The sequence below is a fragment of the Cydia pomonella genome, chromosome 12 (assembly GCF_033807575.1).
Source record: "Cydia pomonella isolate Wapato2018A chromosome 12, ilCydPomo1, whole genome shotgun sequence".
Lineage (NCBI taxonomy): Eukaryota > Metazoa > Arthropoda > Insecta > Lepidoptera > Tortricidae > Cydia > Cydia pomonella.
Genome location: NC_084714.1, coordinates 1,290,204 through 1,308,815, shown reverse-complemented (window position 1 = coordinate 1,308,815; position 18,612 = coordinate 1,290,204). Strand labels below are relative to the sequence as shown.

General features: G+C 38.3%; 2 protein-coding genes across 3 annotated transcripts; one reads left to right on the top strand and one right to left on the bottom strand.

Moving 5' to 3' along the window:
* The first annotated feature begins 1,256 nt into the window (after positions 1–1,256).
* Positions 1,257–3,770, top strand: LOC133523238 (ATP synthase subunit d, mitochondrial). The gene is made up of 3 exons (XM_061858719.1): positions 1,257–1,464; positions 1,534–1,752; positions 3,414–3,770. The coding sequence occupies exons 1-3, from the start codon at positions 1,346–1,348 to the stop codon at positions 3,598–3,600; spliced, it is 525 nt and encodes a 174-aa protein (XP_061714703.1). The 5' UTR covers positions 1,257–1,345; the 3' UTR covers positions 3,601–3,770.
* A 587-nt stretch (positions 3,771–4,357) lies between these two features.
* On the bottom strand, positions 4,358–18,553 carry LOC133523224 (uncharacterized). 2 transcript variants are annotated; one of them, XM_061858703.1, is made up of 12 exons: positions 18,382–18,553; positions 17,630–18,308; positions 17,408–17,470; positions 15,718–15,865; positions 14,707–14,825; positions 14,276–14,512; positions 13,733–13,889; positions 10,031–10,170; positions 9,458–9,557; positions 9,170–9,313; positions 7,369–7,656; positions 4,358–6,406 (listed from the first exon to the last, which is right to left on the bottom strand). In XM_061858703.1, coding segments are annotated over exons 1-12 (2,214 nt in total). In that variant the 5' UTR covers positions 18,384–18,553; the 3' UTR covers positions 4,358–6,269. The 2 variants fall into 2 exon arrangements, with proteins under 2 accessions (XP_061714687.1, XP_061714688.1); XM_061858704.1 differs by lacking the exon at positions 17,408–17,470 and having other exon boundaries at positions 18,382–18,552.
* Between the last annotated feature and the right edge of the window lie 59 nt (positions 18,554–18,612).

The following is an 18,612-nucleotide window of genomic DNA, read 5'->3' as shown; positions in this document are numbered from 1 at the left end:
GATTGTAACGTCAGAAGAGATTGTAACTCCTACTTACTTTACCTAATAAAAAGTATTTTGTATTTTGAAAATAGAAAATAGGCCCCAAAAACTATTTGAAATAAAATACAAAATAGTTTTCTTTAAAAGGTATTTAAATACAAAATACAAAATAGGTATTTTGCATTTTGTATTTGCATTTTAAATACAAGTATTTCAAATAAGTCACATCTCTGGTAAGTACGTCTTTTAACTAAGAAGAGAAGACTTTTTCCAATAACTCAAAAACGGCTAGACGGATTATGTTAGTTTTAATTGAAAGTATTTATTAAGCTTTTATTTAGGTTTTTTTTCATATTTTTAGGACCCAAGGTTCAAAAGTTAGAGGGGGAGGAAGACATTTTTTTTTCTTTCAGCGCGATTATTTCCGAAAAATTCACTTTATCCAAAAAATGGTGGTAAGAGACGACCCTTATTCATTTTGAAAGACCTATCCCATCAAAATTGAATTGTATTTTATATTATTATGTAATGTAATTAATGGTATGATGTTTAAATGTATATGGAAATAATTTTCTGAAAAAAAATCATGTAAAATGTTGCCAAGACGAAACCATAAGATGAGGCTTGCACTGACAAAAAGTTATCAGAGGGCCTACCGCGAACCACGTTCGACGTGTTGCCTCTCTGTCGCACTTGTAAATTCGTACGTAAGTGTGATAGGGAGGCAACCCGTCGAACGTGGTTCGCGGTAGGCCCTCAGATCTCTTGAAAGCCGGGGGCAAAAAAAATTTTTTTGAAGTTTATCGTTGTTTGTTGAATTTTGTTAATCTGGTAGGTATAATCCAAATCCAAGTTATGAGGGTTCACAAAAACGATGAAGCGATTCGAGAAAAGGTAGGTAGTGCCCTTGCGCTTATTCGCTTTGCTCGTCTTCGACATCCACAATCCAACGACACCCCACACTATTGGCCTTAAGCTAAAAAAACATAAAACCCATTATGTATGGAAGGTACCCTAAAAAAACCAATAACGATCACGGAGCACAGCCGCGGACGGACGGACATGGCGAAACTATAAGAGTTCCTAGATGACTACGTGACCCTAAAATATAGATAACTTTTTAAATTCTTCCCGCGTAATAATAGTAAGGAATGCGATTCCTTCACACGATGCTACTACGTACTAGCATCGTGCAAAAAACACTAAACCAAACGAGCCATGGCACTCACCTTGCCTTGTCGTTTCGTATGAAGTTGCTTTAACACAAAAAAAAAATTGTCTATGGTAACTTGACGTCTTTGACTTCTGTCTGTTCCGTTCTGGGTGTAATTTTCTGCTGATTGTTTTATAAAATCGCCGAAATATGGCGAAAAGAATCGCGCAGAGCAATATTTCCTGGGCCGCTTTGGCCGAGAGGGTCCCGGCGGAGCAGAGGACCAACCTCGCCGCCTTCAAAATTAAGTCCGATGGTTACCTTCGAAGGTTAGTTTTAGACCTGTATTACATAATTTCTTGAATGATTTTGTTTTGTTAAACTTTACTTTTTTTAAGGGTGCTAGCGAATCCCCCGGAGCCTCCGAAGATTAATTGGGCTCTGTACAAGCAGACAGTGCCTATCCCCGGTATGGTGGACAACTTCCAGAAGCAGTATGAAGCTCTGAAGATCCCGTACCCCGCGGACACGCTGACCGCTAAGGTGGACGCGCAATGGGCTGAGGTCAAGAAGGCAGTGGATGCCTTCGTTGCGGCATCCAACGCTAACATTGCGAAGTAAGTGTTAACATGTACCTAATTAGAATGTTCAAGTACCCACAAACCTTGGAGGATTTAACAACTGGAGTCGCCTTTAAGAGCCTTGCCGTTTCTCGCTTTTTGTCGCCTTTTCTTTTATCCCTCTGTCAAAAACCTCCAATGGTCATATTTATTATATGGACTGATGTTTATCTGACATGGCTATTTGTATATTTATACATTTGATGTGCCCCTTCCCCGCAAAAATCGGCAGACTGTTTTGTAAAGAAAATTACAGACAAGGCGTCTCCAGTTATTAAATCCAAGCCATAAACTGATGAATTTATAGTAGTCCCTGATTGATTTTAGATGGTACCACTAGTTTTTATACCATTTCAATAATTATAATCTTATAGACTAACTTTAGTGAAGTTTGTTGATGTCTACCATTTTAAGATAACCAAATAGCATGAAAATTTGAAAGCTATGAGAATTATCTATAAATTAAATGTTTGTCATAGTGTTAAAATAGCGCTATAGGTACACAATTTACACACTTTGAATTTCTGGCTGTTATAAAGGCTCTGTCTGATGTTTCTTTTTAGGGTTCCATAGTCAACTAGGAACCCTTATAGTTTCGCCATGTCCGTCTGTCTGTCCGAGGCTTTGCTGCGTGCTCGTTAGAGCTAGAAAGCTGAAATTTGGCATGGATATATAAATCGATAAAAAGCCCACGTACAGTGGGGTTGAAATTTTTTTTCGCTTCAACCCTACATTGTGGGATATCATTTGAAAGGTCTTTCAAAACTAATAGAGGTCTTCAACAAACATTTTTTGATAAAGTGAATATATTCGGAGATAATCGTTCCGAAAGAAAAAAAATGTGTCCCCCCTCTAACTTTTGTACCATAGGTCAAAAAAATGTGAAAGTAGAGCTAGAAAGACATTAAATGAAAACTATAGCAAACATGATCAGTTTAGCTGTTTTTGAGTTATCGCATAGTAAAAAGACGTACGATCCACAATTCATCCCTTGGTTAATAATGTACTATACTTTAAGCTCCAGTTTAGCTTATTGTGACAGAAGAGTAACTATGGAACCCTACTCTGAGCATGGCCCGACATGCTCTTGGCCGATTTTTATTATTCTACACTATCTGCTCAAGCAGGGGCTGGCATACTTGAGAAGAGCCATCTGCAGTAAGGGGTTTTAGTCTATAAAAACTAAAATTTTGGGTTTATACAGAGCCACAATTTTTGTATAAGTAGCCATGTCACTAAGATCGATGCAGTTTCAGACATATAATCGGAAAACTGAAAAATGATACCTTCAAACCCCCTTCCTCTCCCGGCTCAAGGGCTACGGCCAGGATGTTTGATGTTTACCTCCTAACCAGTCCAAAATAAGTTACAGACTCAAAAATGTGTTCCAAGCACTATACCTTCTTATTACTTGCCCTATCAGCCCATAATTACATCAATATGTTAGATCAGGTTTGTAAACTATTTGCCCATCAATATCAAAGGGCGAGTGAAAGCCCATACCATCTGGCACACAAAACAAAAAGGGATAAAGGGAAAGATATCTTTAAAAAAAGTTTAAAGTCTCTTGGCTTGAATTGTATAGCAAGTACACTCAATTGTAACTCACCAGATTTATGCCAACTTTAAACTAATAAAAAAACCTTTTTTTTGCCCAGCTACCAAAAGGAAATCAACGAGACCAAGGCCCTCCTGCCCTACGACCAGATGACCATGGAAGACTACAAGGATGCCTATCCCCAGGACGCCATCGACCCCATCAACAAGCCCACCTTCTGGCCCCACAACCCCGAGGAACAGCTGGACTACGTCGACCCCAACAAACCCGTCGGTGGTCACCACTAAACCAATATTCGATATTAACGGAGCTCTTTCGTTCATAGAATCAGTATGGATGATTGAACTCTGTTCTGGGCGTCATTTTGGCATCAATTTGGTGGTTTACTGATGATGCCAAAATGAGTTAGTCAACATCTGTATAATTTATGTAGGAATAAATGATTATGATCAACTTTCGTCAATTGTTTTATTATATTTTTCTTCTCGTCGACTTTACGGTATTTTCCATGTATGGACTCCCAACTCAACTATAATATTCATTTCGAAACGGTTTAGTCAACTATAATGAAATGGACCAATCACAGCTCGAGTATCATAAATAGCTGTATACTTTTGGCTTGTTGACCTGTATAATTTTATTAGTATTATTTTTATTGACTCGTAGAAAATAGTACATTACGATACAAGTGCGAAAAATAGGAAATTCGAAACGAGTGGCGATAAATTAAAACACGACCGAAGGGAGTGTTTTAAATCGACACGAGTTGCGAATTACCTATTCGCACATGTATCGTACAACGTTTTACAGTACATATGGCCCTTTAAATGTTCGACACAGTAACGTAATATGCTACTTCTCGCACAAGTGCTATAAAGTAGCCCCATATGTACTGTAAAGTATTGTATACAAGAGCGAGTTTCAATCTCGTGCCTCACTTGCTGAGTTGCCAAAACAAGGTACTTACTCGACTGAGCAGCTCTATTATATGACGATTGTATAACATACTAATTCGAAACCAGATAATGAAATAAAACAAGAAAATCCTTACATAATATAAACATTTATTTGATGAATTGCACATTTCACAGACTGCAACCAGTGCTCTATGACGAAAGTATGGGAATGTTCAGACAGTAAAGGTGAAAACCTACTTCACACAACAATGTACCCTCTATTTTATACATATTGTAATAGAAATCTGATGAACATAGTTCTAGAGAAAAAACTAGTATCCAAAGCATTATTATTTATTATACTAAGATCACTAATCCAATTATTTCTAGGCTTGCACTGCAAGAATAAAATCACAATTTTGATATAGATGTTCTTAAAAAATCATAACGTTGGTGCTGAAAAGTTTATATTTTGATTATTTGTGTGGAAAAATTAATCAGTTTAAGATTAACGAGGTACAGACTCACACAGATCACAATTTTCACATTATTTTTCATCTGCTAATATAGAAAAAGGTAGTGTCATGAAATATTTGGGACTTGAAAAATCACTAATTCTAAATAATAGATGTGTTGATACATAAATATGTTGTATAGTCTAATCAGGGATCAAAGACAATTTTAATAACATTCTGCATTGATTCAGTAACCATTGATTTAAATTTAAGAAGATTGTATAGGGAGCGTGCATGAACTGTAGGAGGCAGCACAGGAGCCGTCAGATTTTTGGCGCGAGGCGTAAATGTGATGTTTTTTGTTCCGATGTAGCCCACAAGATGGCAGAACCTACTATGCACAAGAAAACACGTGACGTGTACATGTGCATGTTTATGGTTCCGATTCAGGCCACAAGATGGCAGACCCTCCAACGCGCACGGTCCCTATCTTGGGATCTTTCAAAGTTTTCAGGACCGTAATTATAATTATATTTCGTGTCATCCACGATGACGCGTAGATTTGACAAATCTAACTTTTAGTAATATGACGATGCGAGTTAAGGCACGCTTTGGTGCGAATGACACGATCTGTAGCAGATAAAGTTGGGAGCGAAAACTAATACATGTGAAAAGTATTGATGTCGAATACCTATCATTTAACACATTCACTGCCAGGAACCCACCAGGTGGGCGCTCGTAAACTTTACTCGGATGCCGGACAACCCGCTGCGGGAGTTCACTTTATACACAGCTATAGACGACTACCGTCTACGCCAACACACCTGGTGAGCGCACATCTTCACAGGCATATCGCAGGGTTGACACCGGGAGAGATTTATTTACTTATTACCTATAATATTATTTATAGACAATATAGACATGGATCAATTACTTTTTAATATCTTAAATTACAAATTGGAGACTAATCTATGTATATGCACGATCCGATAATCCGCGTCAAATTATAATTAATTTTGGCCGCGGATTAAATGGTTTAATTTATGATTACTTACATTAATAATTCCTTTGTAAATGCATCACGTTGTGAAGGGCGTGAGTAGCTCCGTACTAACAAAATAAAAGTACTAGGATGTTTGATTATGAAACTTAAGAGCCCTGGCGTACGCAGGGGCGCCCGCCTAGTGGGCGCTCGGCGTACAGTACTGGTTTAATAATAATGTGAGTTTACCAACCCGCACAGCGGGCGCTTTTATATATTGCCCGGTTCCTGGGGTAGCGTGCCGTTTTTCGTCTGGCAGTGAATGTGTTATCTCGGTCCCAAAGTTCGATGCCCGGTCTAGTTTACAAATTATCGAGGATTTTACAATTCTGCATCAACACATTAAACAGGAAATTTAAATTCACTAAATCTGACCGTCTTAATTTATTAAAAGTTCAAAAACAATCCACCTTAAAAATTCGTCTACTGATCTTAGCTATAGTGTACAGCAGGGGCAGCATGTTTTTTTTTATCACTTGTTACTATGCCCGTCACTTTCGCGCTTACTTGTTAGAACGTGGCAGGCATGGTGACAAACGATAAGGAGCCGTACAGTATTAGTACTACTTGGGCATGAACTTGTTGGCGGGCGGCGGCGGCGGCTGCGCGTACATGTTGTAGTAGGAGGCGGGCGCGGCGGGCGGCGGCACGCTGAAGCTGCCGGCCGCGGGGGCGCCGCCGAAGCCGCCGGTGGAACCACCTGAAGGAAATTCTCGGTTAGTGTCATGGCAGAGAATAAAAAAATATTGCTTCCGTAAGTGTAAGGCCTGAGTGGACGATCGAGTTGGGCGTGCAGCGGGGCGGGGCGTGCGGCGTACATATTAAACAAATGCAAACGTATAGGAGCGGCCGCACTGCACGCCGCTCGCAGCACTCGTGCGCCCGACGCCACGCTGCACGCCCCGCTGAACGCTCCGCTGCGAGCGTCCACTCGGGCCTTACACTAAGAGGCTGTCGATACCTAAGACGCGCACACTATTTGTCGGTGTAAATGAAATAGCACTGTCGCGTGTTCCTGGGTCTGGGCGAGGGAATAAGAAAACTATTGAAATAAAAAAATGTGGATTGCTTGTGTGATATTACTCGTTTCTGATTTAGGTATAAATGCTTTGATTTTGTGAATTTAATTTATTAATAAGTCAAAAAAATGACAGCCGTTTGATTTTAAGAGCTATCTATGTAATAATTTTCTATCAAGCCGATTTGGTTAAATCATGTATCGAGTACGGCTACGGTCTTTGAAATACAATGAATACTAAAATGTTTTTTGCTTTACTAAAACAAATTCTTTTGTCTTAAAAAACTTTTCTCAAGTAAGACCAATTCAAGAACATTAGGTGTTGACGTTGCCCCTTATGGATTGGATATGTAAGGATCTAATTCGAAACAAATATTTAATTATATATTCGACATATATTTCGAGCCCGAGATATTGGCAATATTTCCAGTAAAAATGTACATTCACCTCACCTATGATGACGATATATTATAATTTCAAATAATACGCACGAGGCACAACTAAAATTCGAAATTTATGTATCATATCGAATTTCTTTAGTTTTTATTCAGGATACAAAATGTTCAATTACAAAATTAATTTCTTGAATAATAATCCAGAAACTTATTACAATTTACATGTATATTTTTTAAAATAACACTCACCTCGGCCTCTACCACCTCCTCTAGGTGCGCCGCGTCCTCTAAACCCGTTATCACGGTTGCCAAATCCACCGCCATCTCGGTTGCCATAACTACCCCCGTCGCGGTTGCCAAAACCACCGCTAACGCCATCCCGATTGCCAAAACCGCCGCCGCTACCGCCGTCACGGTTGCCAAATCCTCCTCCGCTGCCGCCGTCGCGGTTGCCGAAACCGCCGCCTCGGTTGCCGAAACCTCCTCCGCTTTGGTAGCCTCCATTGTCGTTGCTGGAGTTATTGTCCCATCGTGAGCCTGAAAATAAATATTTGTTTAGGCACATTGTGATGTCACTTGAAACATCTGTTTTATAAGAAAAAAAGCGGCCAAGTGCGAGTCGGACTCGCCCATGAAGGGTTCCGTACCATTTATGACGTATTAAAAAAACTACTTTAGATCTCGTTCAAACCAATTTTCGGTGGAAGTTTGCATGGTAATGTATATCATATATCTTTTTGAGATTTTTCATTCTGTTATTTTAGAAGTTACAGGGAGGGGGGGGGGGGGGGGGGGGGGTGCACACTATTCAGTTTAGAAAAAAATGATATTAGAAACCTCAATATCATTTTTAAAGACCTATCCATAGATAGGGTTTGATGAAAAAAGATTTTTTGAGTTTCAGTTCTAAGTATGGGGAACCCCCAAAATTTATTATTATTTTTTTCTATTTTTGTGTAAAAATATTAATGCGGTTCATAGAATACATCTACTTACCAAGTTTGAACAGCTCTTATAGTTTCGGAAAAAAGTGGCTGTGACATAATCGGACAGACATGACGAATCTATAAGGGTTCCGTTTTTTGCCATTTGGCTACGGAACCCTAAAAAGACATGATTTTGAACTGACATGGTAAATAAGAGGTATTATTTAACTTGTAATGTACGTATGTAACTACGAAAGTTGCCATTCTTATTGTTACCGGTCAATAACGAAGGTCGTAACAATAAAGCGATAGATTTCTGTTATAAAAGCAACATACCTCTAGAGCGGTCTCCAAAGCGCGATCACCCACGTGATGATCATCATGATCGTTTTAGTGACCCATTGTACAGTCAGCCGGGTCACCTCTCTCTGCATCTGACTGTACGTGATTGACCAAGGTTCTCGGTCATGAGACCGACGAATAAGAGAATTATACCTTCAGAACGATCTCCATAGTGCGAGCCCCCGCTTTCTTCCGTCGTCATCACGATCATAGCCGTGACCCATCGAACATGGTTGTTTGGTCACGGTTCTCGGTCATATAAGAACGATCAAAAAGAGATATCTGTAGTAAGACATACCTCCAGAACGGTCCCTCGCGCCGCCTCTGCGCCCACGCCCTCCATGCCCACCGCAAATCCCAACCGATGCCGTGACCCATCGTACACAAGTCACCCTCGGTCATGAGAGAGCAAAGAATTGAGTCCTAACTACTAAATCTACCAAAACGACCTATGCTATGGGCCCAAAAATCTATAATGCCATTCCTGAACAAATTGCCACCATATCAAATGATAATTCATTTTATAATAAATTAAAAAAATGGCTAATTAACAACGCCTTTTATGACATGGATGAAATATTGCAAATGTAGAACATGGTAAAATATTATAATTTTTAATTTGTAACTTTATTGAACACATTATGTCAATATTTTTATATTATTATCTAGATGTTAGTATTAACTAAAATCCGCTTAACTTCATTTCACTAATTGCAATTTTGACATGTAATGTATGTGTACATTATTAATAATAAATATGAATATGAATAAAGGTAGCATACCTCCGGAGCGGTCCCCGAAGCGCGCGCCCCCGCGGCCGCCGCCGCGTCCGCCGCCGCGCCCGCGACCGCCGTCCCTCCCCCCGCCGCCGCCGCCGCCCCTCCCACCCCTGTCGTCATCGCGGTCGTTGCGGTAGCGGCCACGATCTAGAAACAAAACATTACTTATTTGGCATATTATAAAACTAAAAGGTAGCAATGGTGAGGTCATTTATATTTACTTAAGTTTAGTATGGTCACAGTGTACTCCACATTAACTTTACACTTAAATTAAAAAATATAGGCACTTACTGTATTTCCCCTTGAAGCCCATTCCGCATTGCGCCAGCTCCAGCAGCTTGGGGTTCACCACCTGATTGGCCTCTTGCAGCACCAACATCAAATCTTTGGCCTGAGGAAAATTTGAAATATAACAAGGTCTTGAAAAAGTTAGAGATATCGGAAAGTTTAATTGCTAAATGAACGCTAATCTACGGCGTACAAACGTTCCTAAAATGTACAATCGACTTCCAGATTCCTACTAGGAAAAGTAGAGAACAAATCAAATTGTTTTCTTATATAAATAAATGTATCAATTTGTATTTTTTAAATAAATATCATATTATACATAAAAGTGATTTTTTTTCTTTTCCAAATTACTATTGATTTAAATAGAATAATTAAATTAATTATAATTATATTTAACATCGAAAATATAACTCAACAATTTGTCCAAATCCTATTGGTAAATGGTAAGAATATAATAGTTTTACTGTCTACCTAGCGCCTATATCTAAATCAGTCTCCAATAGTTCATTATTTAATTTCGCAATCACCCAACTAAATTGAATAAAGCAAGAAACTATTTATCTAATGAATGTCTACCTTGGCAGAATTGTTCGGAGTGAATAGCGTGTACGCCGTGCCGGTATTCTGCGAGCGTCCCGTGCGCCCGATGCGATGCACATAGTCTTCCGAGTTATTCGGGTAGTCATAGTTTATCACAAACTTCACGTCCTCCACATCTGCACCGGAAATAACCTCTGTTATTATACGAAGAGATTCGATATTGGCATGAACATAGCACATAACGAAAGCCACAAATAATTGCAGAATAAAATGTTTGGAGGAATAACTTTGTTTGGCAATTTAATAAGGGGACCTGGGTTAGACCCTTGTGGAACTCCCGATACAAAAATTAAGTATATATTTTTATTGTCTTGCGCTTGTAACTCATTTAAAAGACAAAAATTATTAAAATGAATGAAATTAGCTTATCTATTATTAAATTAGCGCAATATGGCTTAATATTTTGAGTGTTTATACCATATCAACAATATCAAATGCTTGAGCCTATACAAAGTAATTCCTCCTTACGTGAAAGTTACAAATATTTACCTTTGTCATCGCCAGCGCGTAGATGCTGGAAATAACTGTATTATGCCCTTCAGTGGTTCCGGAGTGTCGGCCAAGACTCGGTGTGCTGACTAATGATCATGTCCTGCTTTAACGTCGTCAGGTGGCGTAGGGCAGGTCTTATTTACCTCTAAATCTCTCATGACACTTAACCAAGCATGTATTGCTCTTACATCATTCCCTGGTGATTGAGTCAACCCCATTTAGTAAACTACAAAGAATAAAAAAATATATTTGCCAATTACGTTTAGCTTTCATTTATGATTTCACTTGTCTCAATAATGAATTACTTTTGTTTCCATTTTTAACGTTCTTTTATGGACGATCTATGCAATTTGACTCTTCCTAATCACCATCTCCTTTTAGAGGCAGCATGCTCTAAACAGTGTGCGCTGACAGTGAATCTGTCATTGAATGTAATGATCATTATTAAGTCAGCAACACACCCTTAGCCTTTATCTCGACACGCATGCGCCTCTGAAATGAAAACAACATTCGAGAATAATGCCAAGTCAGTCATGGAAATTTCACATTAATATGGGCAAATTCAAATGATAGACAACCATAATCTTACGTCTATTGTACATATCTCAGTATTAGGTAATTCTAACACGGGAATGCCGTCAATTGCCCTGAAGAAGTGAGCAATTGCAGATACCATTAAATGCCTACAACTACATCTTACGATGAAGAAGTCACAATACATTTCGTTTTAGAAATACTTCTCCTACATTTTCAGTTGTCTATCATTAATGTTATTAGCCCCATTTAAACCATTGCATTGTCAATGTATGCTCCAATATTCACTTCAATTTATCTCCTAGTATTACAGATAACCCCTACAACAATTTTACTTTTCAATATTGTACTTTACTACAAACATCCTTTGATTTATGAATTGCTGCACCGTCAGAGCATTCGTTTTCTTCGTCTCGAATTGATATCCTAAACTTTTCTTCTTATATGGTTTCAATTTCTTCTATATCTTTGTGAATATTGGACACAAGTGTCTCGCTTGCAATGGTCCCACGCTACGCCCCGACTCGGTTCTCAGACCACACCCCGGTCAACAGAGCGAGGTCGTTTAACGCAACTTCTATAAAAAACCTCGCGTCTGTTCTTTCAACTTCTGTTTGATGCCTTTATTATATTATATTGGCGGGAAAATCACCACCATGATTGTTTATTTTGTCTTTAGGGAGCGTCAGACGAAAGTTATGGCGCCAGCACATAATTTTTTTAATTATTCCTTATGCTGGTGGGTCATTATCATTTGACCATAATTTAAACTCAAAAGTAGGTCGCCTTTATAGAAAACCTCTCAGTTCACGACCTAAATTCTTGAATATCTTCAAGGCTAACCTAACCGCTACAAAACGGAGAAAATATACTAGAATTATTAAGCATCGTTAATTGTTGTCCTTCTGCAGATTTTGTCTACATTTTCCCCAGAGATAAGCTACATTTACGTTTCCTGTAAAAATGTGATTTATATTTCTATATCGTCAGCGCGAATTGCTCAACGTAAATAGTTTTAAGTTATTAGGTTTGACACCTAAATAGGGAAGCTTCTATGACGACATACTTTCAAAGTAACCATTTTTTTTTTATATTTTTTGTTGTAACAGTGATGGCGCCCGAATTTGCTGCCCTGTGACTTGTTAGGTGGCACAAACATAAGATGATCAACTTCTGGGCAAATACATTCATAAAATTTCAGCATTCAAATATTGAACGCAATATTTTAGACCAGAGCAATGTCAATATTTTAGATTCTTTAGTGGTCACTGATATTTAATGACCAATTTATCACTTTTAGTGGTTATAATTTTTCGTCTAATTTTTAGTTTTTGTAGAATCATCGGTAATAATGACAAAAAGCCCTGACCTATTACAAATTGTACTGAAAAGGCTTTGAAATTTTTCATTTCTCTAAACCGGACTTTCATTTCTATTTCATTCATAGAATATAATTATATAACTGAAGACCTAATATGTTGACAATTTTATACTTGAACACAGTACATAATATTATTCTGTGCACATCATTTAATCATTTTAGTTCATATAAGTTCTATAGTCGATGGTTAAACTTGCTTCAGCTATTTGCATCATGAGCAGGTTATCACCTGTGCTTTGCCTCAATGCAAGAACACAAAAATAAATTAAATACATGTGAAGTTCCAGAAAATACTAACTCGTTTCAAACTAGTGCGCGAAAACAACTGTATTAAATGTTTGTGATTTTTTTCAATAACATTTTCAGTGTATCACTAATTTTTTAAGAGATATTATTTCGATCCTAATTTGCATATTGATTCCTGTAACTGATTTATTAAACATATGTATCTAAAAATTTAAAAACGTCACAAGCTAATCGTATCATATGTAACATATGTATCGTGTCTTATGTATGTATGTAAATTCACACTTCATAGATAGATAGAAGATAGAATACTCTTTATTGGCACACCTCAGTAAAAATATACAAGAAAAATAAACAATTGATTAAATTTAGAGGCAGACAACAGGCGGTCTTATCGCTAACTTTATGTTGGTATGGTTGGTACCTATTGTAAATAATAATGTAAATAACACATCTATGACGTATGACCAATACAAATAAAGAATATGATTATGTATCAATCCATGTAGTATATTAGTTATTTTTTAATTTATGGTGCATGAATGAAGAATACAAGGACACCACGATTTCATTTATCGGGTTTAAACCAATTACCGCTCATCCCTCGAGTTGTGAATGTGTGCGTGCGCGCATAAACAAGAGAAAAATCGGCGCAGTATGGAGTAACGGTTTAGCTTTAGCGACTTACTCCTGGGACACGCATAGAGCGTGCTGATAGGTGGGCAATACGTTAAGACAAAACTGTGTGAATTTTTCTAATATTTTAGGTGCATGTCCTGGTGTATGTATGTATATGTATGTATGTCCGTGTGCTCCTTACCAAGCCTCTCAGCGACGTCAGAAGCGACCAGACTCCGCGAGGATGTTGTCGGAACCGTAACACGCAGTCGCAGACCTACTGGTTCTTGTCTCCGTGTGCGTGTGTGTGTTTATTATGTGGTTATTATTCAAATCCTCCTGCGAGGGGGAGAGCGCTATACACGTGTATAGCGCTGTCTCGCTCGCGCGTGTACGTGCTACGTTACCAAGGCCTCTCGCAGCGACGTCGGTAGCGACCAGCACGCCGCGCGGATGGTTCCGGAACTGCTGCAGCACGTAGTCGCGGTCCTGCTGGTTCTTGTCGCCGTGGATGGCGAGCGCGCGCCAGCCCGCGCGGTTTATGGACTTGGTTATTTCGTCCACCTGCACACACAATATAAGTAACGAAATTCGAAATTTGGTAACTTTAAATTGAGTTGCAAGTGTCCATAGGCTACGATAACTGTTTCAGGTGGGATGTTTTTTGCCGCTGAAATTGTATAATAGAAAAAACTGTGACAAATTTTAAAATTTGCAACGAGATATTCCGTATGGTCTTAAATGTCCGAAGATTGTTAATGAATTGAAAAAATTGAAGTAACCGCCGAAATTTAATATTTTCTTGTAGATGTAATTTTGATCCATTAACACACTTTTTATTATAATTTTATTACCATAGCCCATAGACACATGGAGGTATATTTTGCTCAGTATTTCATCAATTACTTTGTTTTTATTGTATTTAGTGTACAAAATGATCTAAAGCTGACCTTTCGCTTAGTTTCAGCAAAAATAATAGTCTTAGTCTCCTCTTCTGATGAGATCTCCGTAAGCAAAGTAATCAGCTTATCATTCTTCTCCCATTCCTCGCAGACATCCACAATCTGTAGGATGTTGTGATTGGCTGACAGCTGGAGGGAACCGATGTTGATCTGGATGTAGTCATGGAGGAACTCTTCAGCAAGGTTTCGGACTTCTTTGGGCCAGGTTGCGGACCACATCAGAACCTGGGAAAAGTTAAATAAATAAAATAAAATATTAGGGACAATCTTACACAGATCGACCTAACCCCAAACTAAGCAAACTATGGATACTAAGCCGCGTAACTCGGGAACAAATATTTGTGAGAAAAAATGAAATGTATCAATTTTTTTTGTATCGAGGGTCAAAAGGGGTAGTTTTCAGGATAAAATGAACTAACCTGTCTGTCTGGTCTGATCTGTTCAATAATCTTTCTGATCTGGGGCTCAAAGCCCATGTCCAGCATCCGATCAGCCTCATCCAGCACCAAGTATGTGCAGCGCTTCAGGTTTGTAGTACCTGTAAAACACAATATACATATGATTTCGCAGCATTACTCACAATCTGTTGCAAATAGTTTATGGCGCAAGGAAAGCTGTAAAGTTGTCAAAGGCTGATGATTTTACTTGAATCGGATTGGTAAAGAAAACTGAATGTCAGTTGTATGATTTGTGAGGCTTGACGACCGGTTTGGCCTAGTGGGTAGTGACCCTGCCTCCGAAGCTGATGGTCCCGGGTTCAAATCCTGGTAAGGGCATGTATTTGTGTGATGAGCATGGATATTTGTTCCTGAGTCATAGGTGTTTTCTATGTATTTAATTATTTATAGATATTTATATATTATGTATATCGTTGTCTAAGTACCCTCAACACAAGCCTTATTGAGCTTACTGTGGGACTTAGTCAATTTGTGTAATAATGTCCTATAATATTTATTTATTATTATTATTATTTATGATAAAATGTAAGTACAGGTGATTATAATGATGAACTTTTATTATTGACAAAATAAGAGTGCATAGAGTAGGTCATTTTGAATGCCTGGTCGGTTCTGCTACTACTGGTGCTAACTGTAGGGTCAAGGAACAGTGGCTCACTCAACCTAATTTCAACATGAGAGGGGATACTCTGTTTCCGCCTTGACTATGACTCCACTCAATAAGACTTGTGGTATTGTGGATACATTTAATATACAAATTTTAAAAATACTTTAAATAGAAAACACCTAAGACTCAGTAATATCCATCTTGTCACACAAATCGGTGCCCTTACTGAGATTAGATACCAGGACCATAGAAATACTCGTATGTATAGCTTAAATAACTTTCCTGATTGTGCCTAAACTAAATATGTTAAACTAAAATTAAAAACTAAACTAAAAATGGGTATAAATTAAATATGTTGAACTTACCCTTCTCCAAGAAGTCAATAAGCCGCCCCGGTGTAGCAATGATAATCTCCACGCCTCGCTCCAGGCAGCGCCCCTGCGGCCCCTTGGGAGCCCCGCCAAACACGCACGTGTTGCGCACGGCCACACTTTGACCGAAGTCATTGGCAACCTACAGACAAGACACTGCTGTTAGAACTTTATTCTTTATTGTTACACTTCAGATACTAAAATAACAGTTCAAATCGTCCAATTTGTCTGTAAGGTATCTAATTTTCTCGAGTTTGCAGGATACAGTCGTCAGATGCTGACTTGATGAGGGGTCATCCATTAATTACGTCACGTTTAGGGGGAGTGAAGGTGTGAAGAAAATGTGAAATATCGCAGGACATTATTCCTAGGCTACCTAACAATAGAATACTCCTAAAAATGTAAATGAAAGAAATGGAATGAAAAGAAATGGGGCTGCTGCTCACAATCTATTGTGACGTCACTAACTTCATCTGGAACCGAAAATTAATTATATGATTTTTATTCGCTATAACAGTTAACTACTTTATAATCGTTTTTATTCCTAATAGTACCTTTAAACGAGCAATTCTTGTATATACATATATATTTTTATATATTTCAACTCGGAAACGATTTCAATGAAGTTTGGGGTCTATATTGGGGTTTTCAGGGGCGAAAAATCGATATAGCTACGTCTTATCTCTGGGAAATCTCCCAGATATTGGGAAGTAAACTGGCCAATCAAACTGTCATTTTAGTAACTGGCATATTAAAACGGAGCTTAGAAGAGTATAAGTCCCGAAGCAACAACAGAAATATGGTAAGATTGGTGAGGTGATTGTCTTTACTCTTCATAAACATTCAAAGCAAAAATGATTAAAAATAGATTTTATTGATTGGAATGTTTATTACTTTTATTAGTGTTAAAAAAAACTTGGCCATTGGACCATTTCTTATTAAATCTAAGTTTCTGTTACCAGTTTCAAAATCCCAGATATGGATTAATAATTTTATTATTTTTCACCAATAACTACTGAGATATGAGGGCGACTAAATTGTTAACCATTTTTTTAAATTAAAGGCCATGTTTTTTTATCAGAAACTTACACTGAATTCATTGATATTATCCAGTGCTGATTTCTATGATGCCAGCTGAGTAAATACTTTAATTTCGTATAATAATTGGACTTTAGTACCTTAATATCTTTATTATTTAATTGTTAAGAGAACTATAATACATATTAAGCAAGTATGATAACTATATCAGCCATATCTGATGATAAACATTTCAAATTCAAAGGGACTGATTTGTTCCAATACTTTAATAAAACAAAATGTTAATTTTTACACATAAATCCTATGCTTGTTTTTGTGATAAACTTACGCTGCTGGCATCAGATCCCTAAATATGCCCAATATGATTGATAAATAAGTTATAGGTGTACATACAAATAAAGCTAACTAAATGGTGAAGTAACTAATCAACATCCTAATGCACTAAAAATATATAAAATGGTGATCAAATGCTGAAAAAACTAAATACACAAAGGTTACGTTCAGAAACCTGACCTAGCTCCACACAATTTCGAATTTGGAAAAAAATACTTTAGAAAAAAACGGTTTTTATACTAATCGCCAAAATTTTTAGGTTTTCGAACATAGCCTGCCTGCTAAAGCTACATATTAATATTTAAAAGTTTACAATTCTTGTGTCCGTGTTGGGATCATCCATTTCTGCTGGTATCCCGTTCATCGCAACTAGAGTCTGGAGTTGCGTAAAAACAAAACAAGTTATTACAAAATTTTTTACTCATTAAAAAAAATCAAATTAGTTCTTTTCAAATGGCATGGTTACAAGTGAAAAGGCAGGCTTAGTCAAACCTAGCTCATGAGACAAACAGAAAGGGGGAAAAATGTAGTTTACCTGTTGAATTTGTTGCGCAAGCTCTCTAGTTGGAGCCAATACTAAGACAATAGGGCCATCATCTCGCAGCAGCCTCGGTTGATTAATAATGTGCACAATTGCAGGTAAGATGTAAGCCAGAGTCTTTCCCGAGCCAGTTTGAGCTATACCAACTAAATCTCTTCCTGATAAAGCAATCGGCCAGCCCTGGGCTTGGATTGGGGTTGGACTGGGGAAGCCTTGCTTCAGGATCTCTTTCATAGCATAGTCAGGGAAACCACCTTCTTCGAAAAACATGCTAGGGTTCGGCACATCTCGGCCTTTTACAGTTATTTGGTGCTGGCTGCGGTACGCTTCGACTTCAGCTGGCGTGCGGCGAGCGACGCTGTCGCAAGGAACGTAGAAGTTTTTCTGGAACGGAATCAACTCAACCGTGTCCCAGCGGATTTTCCGGAGATTGCCTCCAGGTTGATCATTTTTAAAGTTGCTGCGGAAATCATCACGCCCTCCCCCGCCTCGACCGCCACCGAAGCCCCGTCCACCGCCGCCACGGCCTCCTCCTCTACCGCCGCCATCTCGCCCGCCAAATCTACTGCCGCCTCTGTCGTCTGATCTATCGCCGCTTCTAGGCCCACCTCGGCCTCCACCGCGGTGACCACCGCGACCCCCACCACGACCACCCCCGCGCCTATCGTCATACCTAGACCAAAATTGCTGATTAGAAACGGTAAACTGTAACGCCAAAGGAAAGTTTGATGTAAGCGTCTACTTACATTTCGCTGTAGATACCGTGGAATTTTCTTCAATAACACACTTAAAACAAATTAGCTTATTTCACACAGCTTAGACTCTATTATTACTAAATCTAAATTAAATATTAAGCGATTATGGCGATAAAGAAATATGAACTTCAATTCAGTCGTTTGAAGCCAGTCGCCATATTGAATAGTAATGAAATGTTTTTTTTTTTTCTTAACGTAAACAATTCGTTAACTATTGTAACA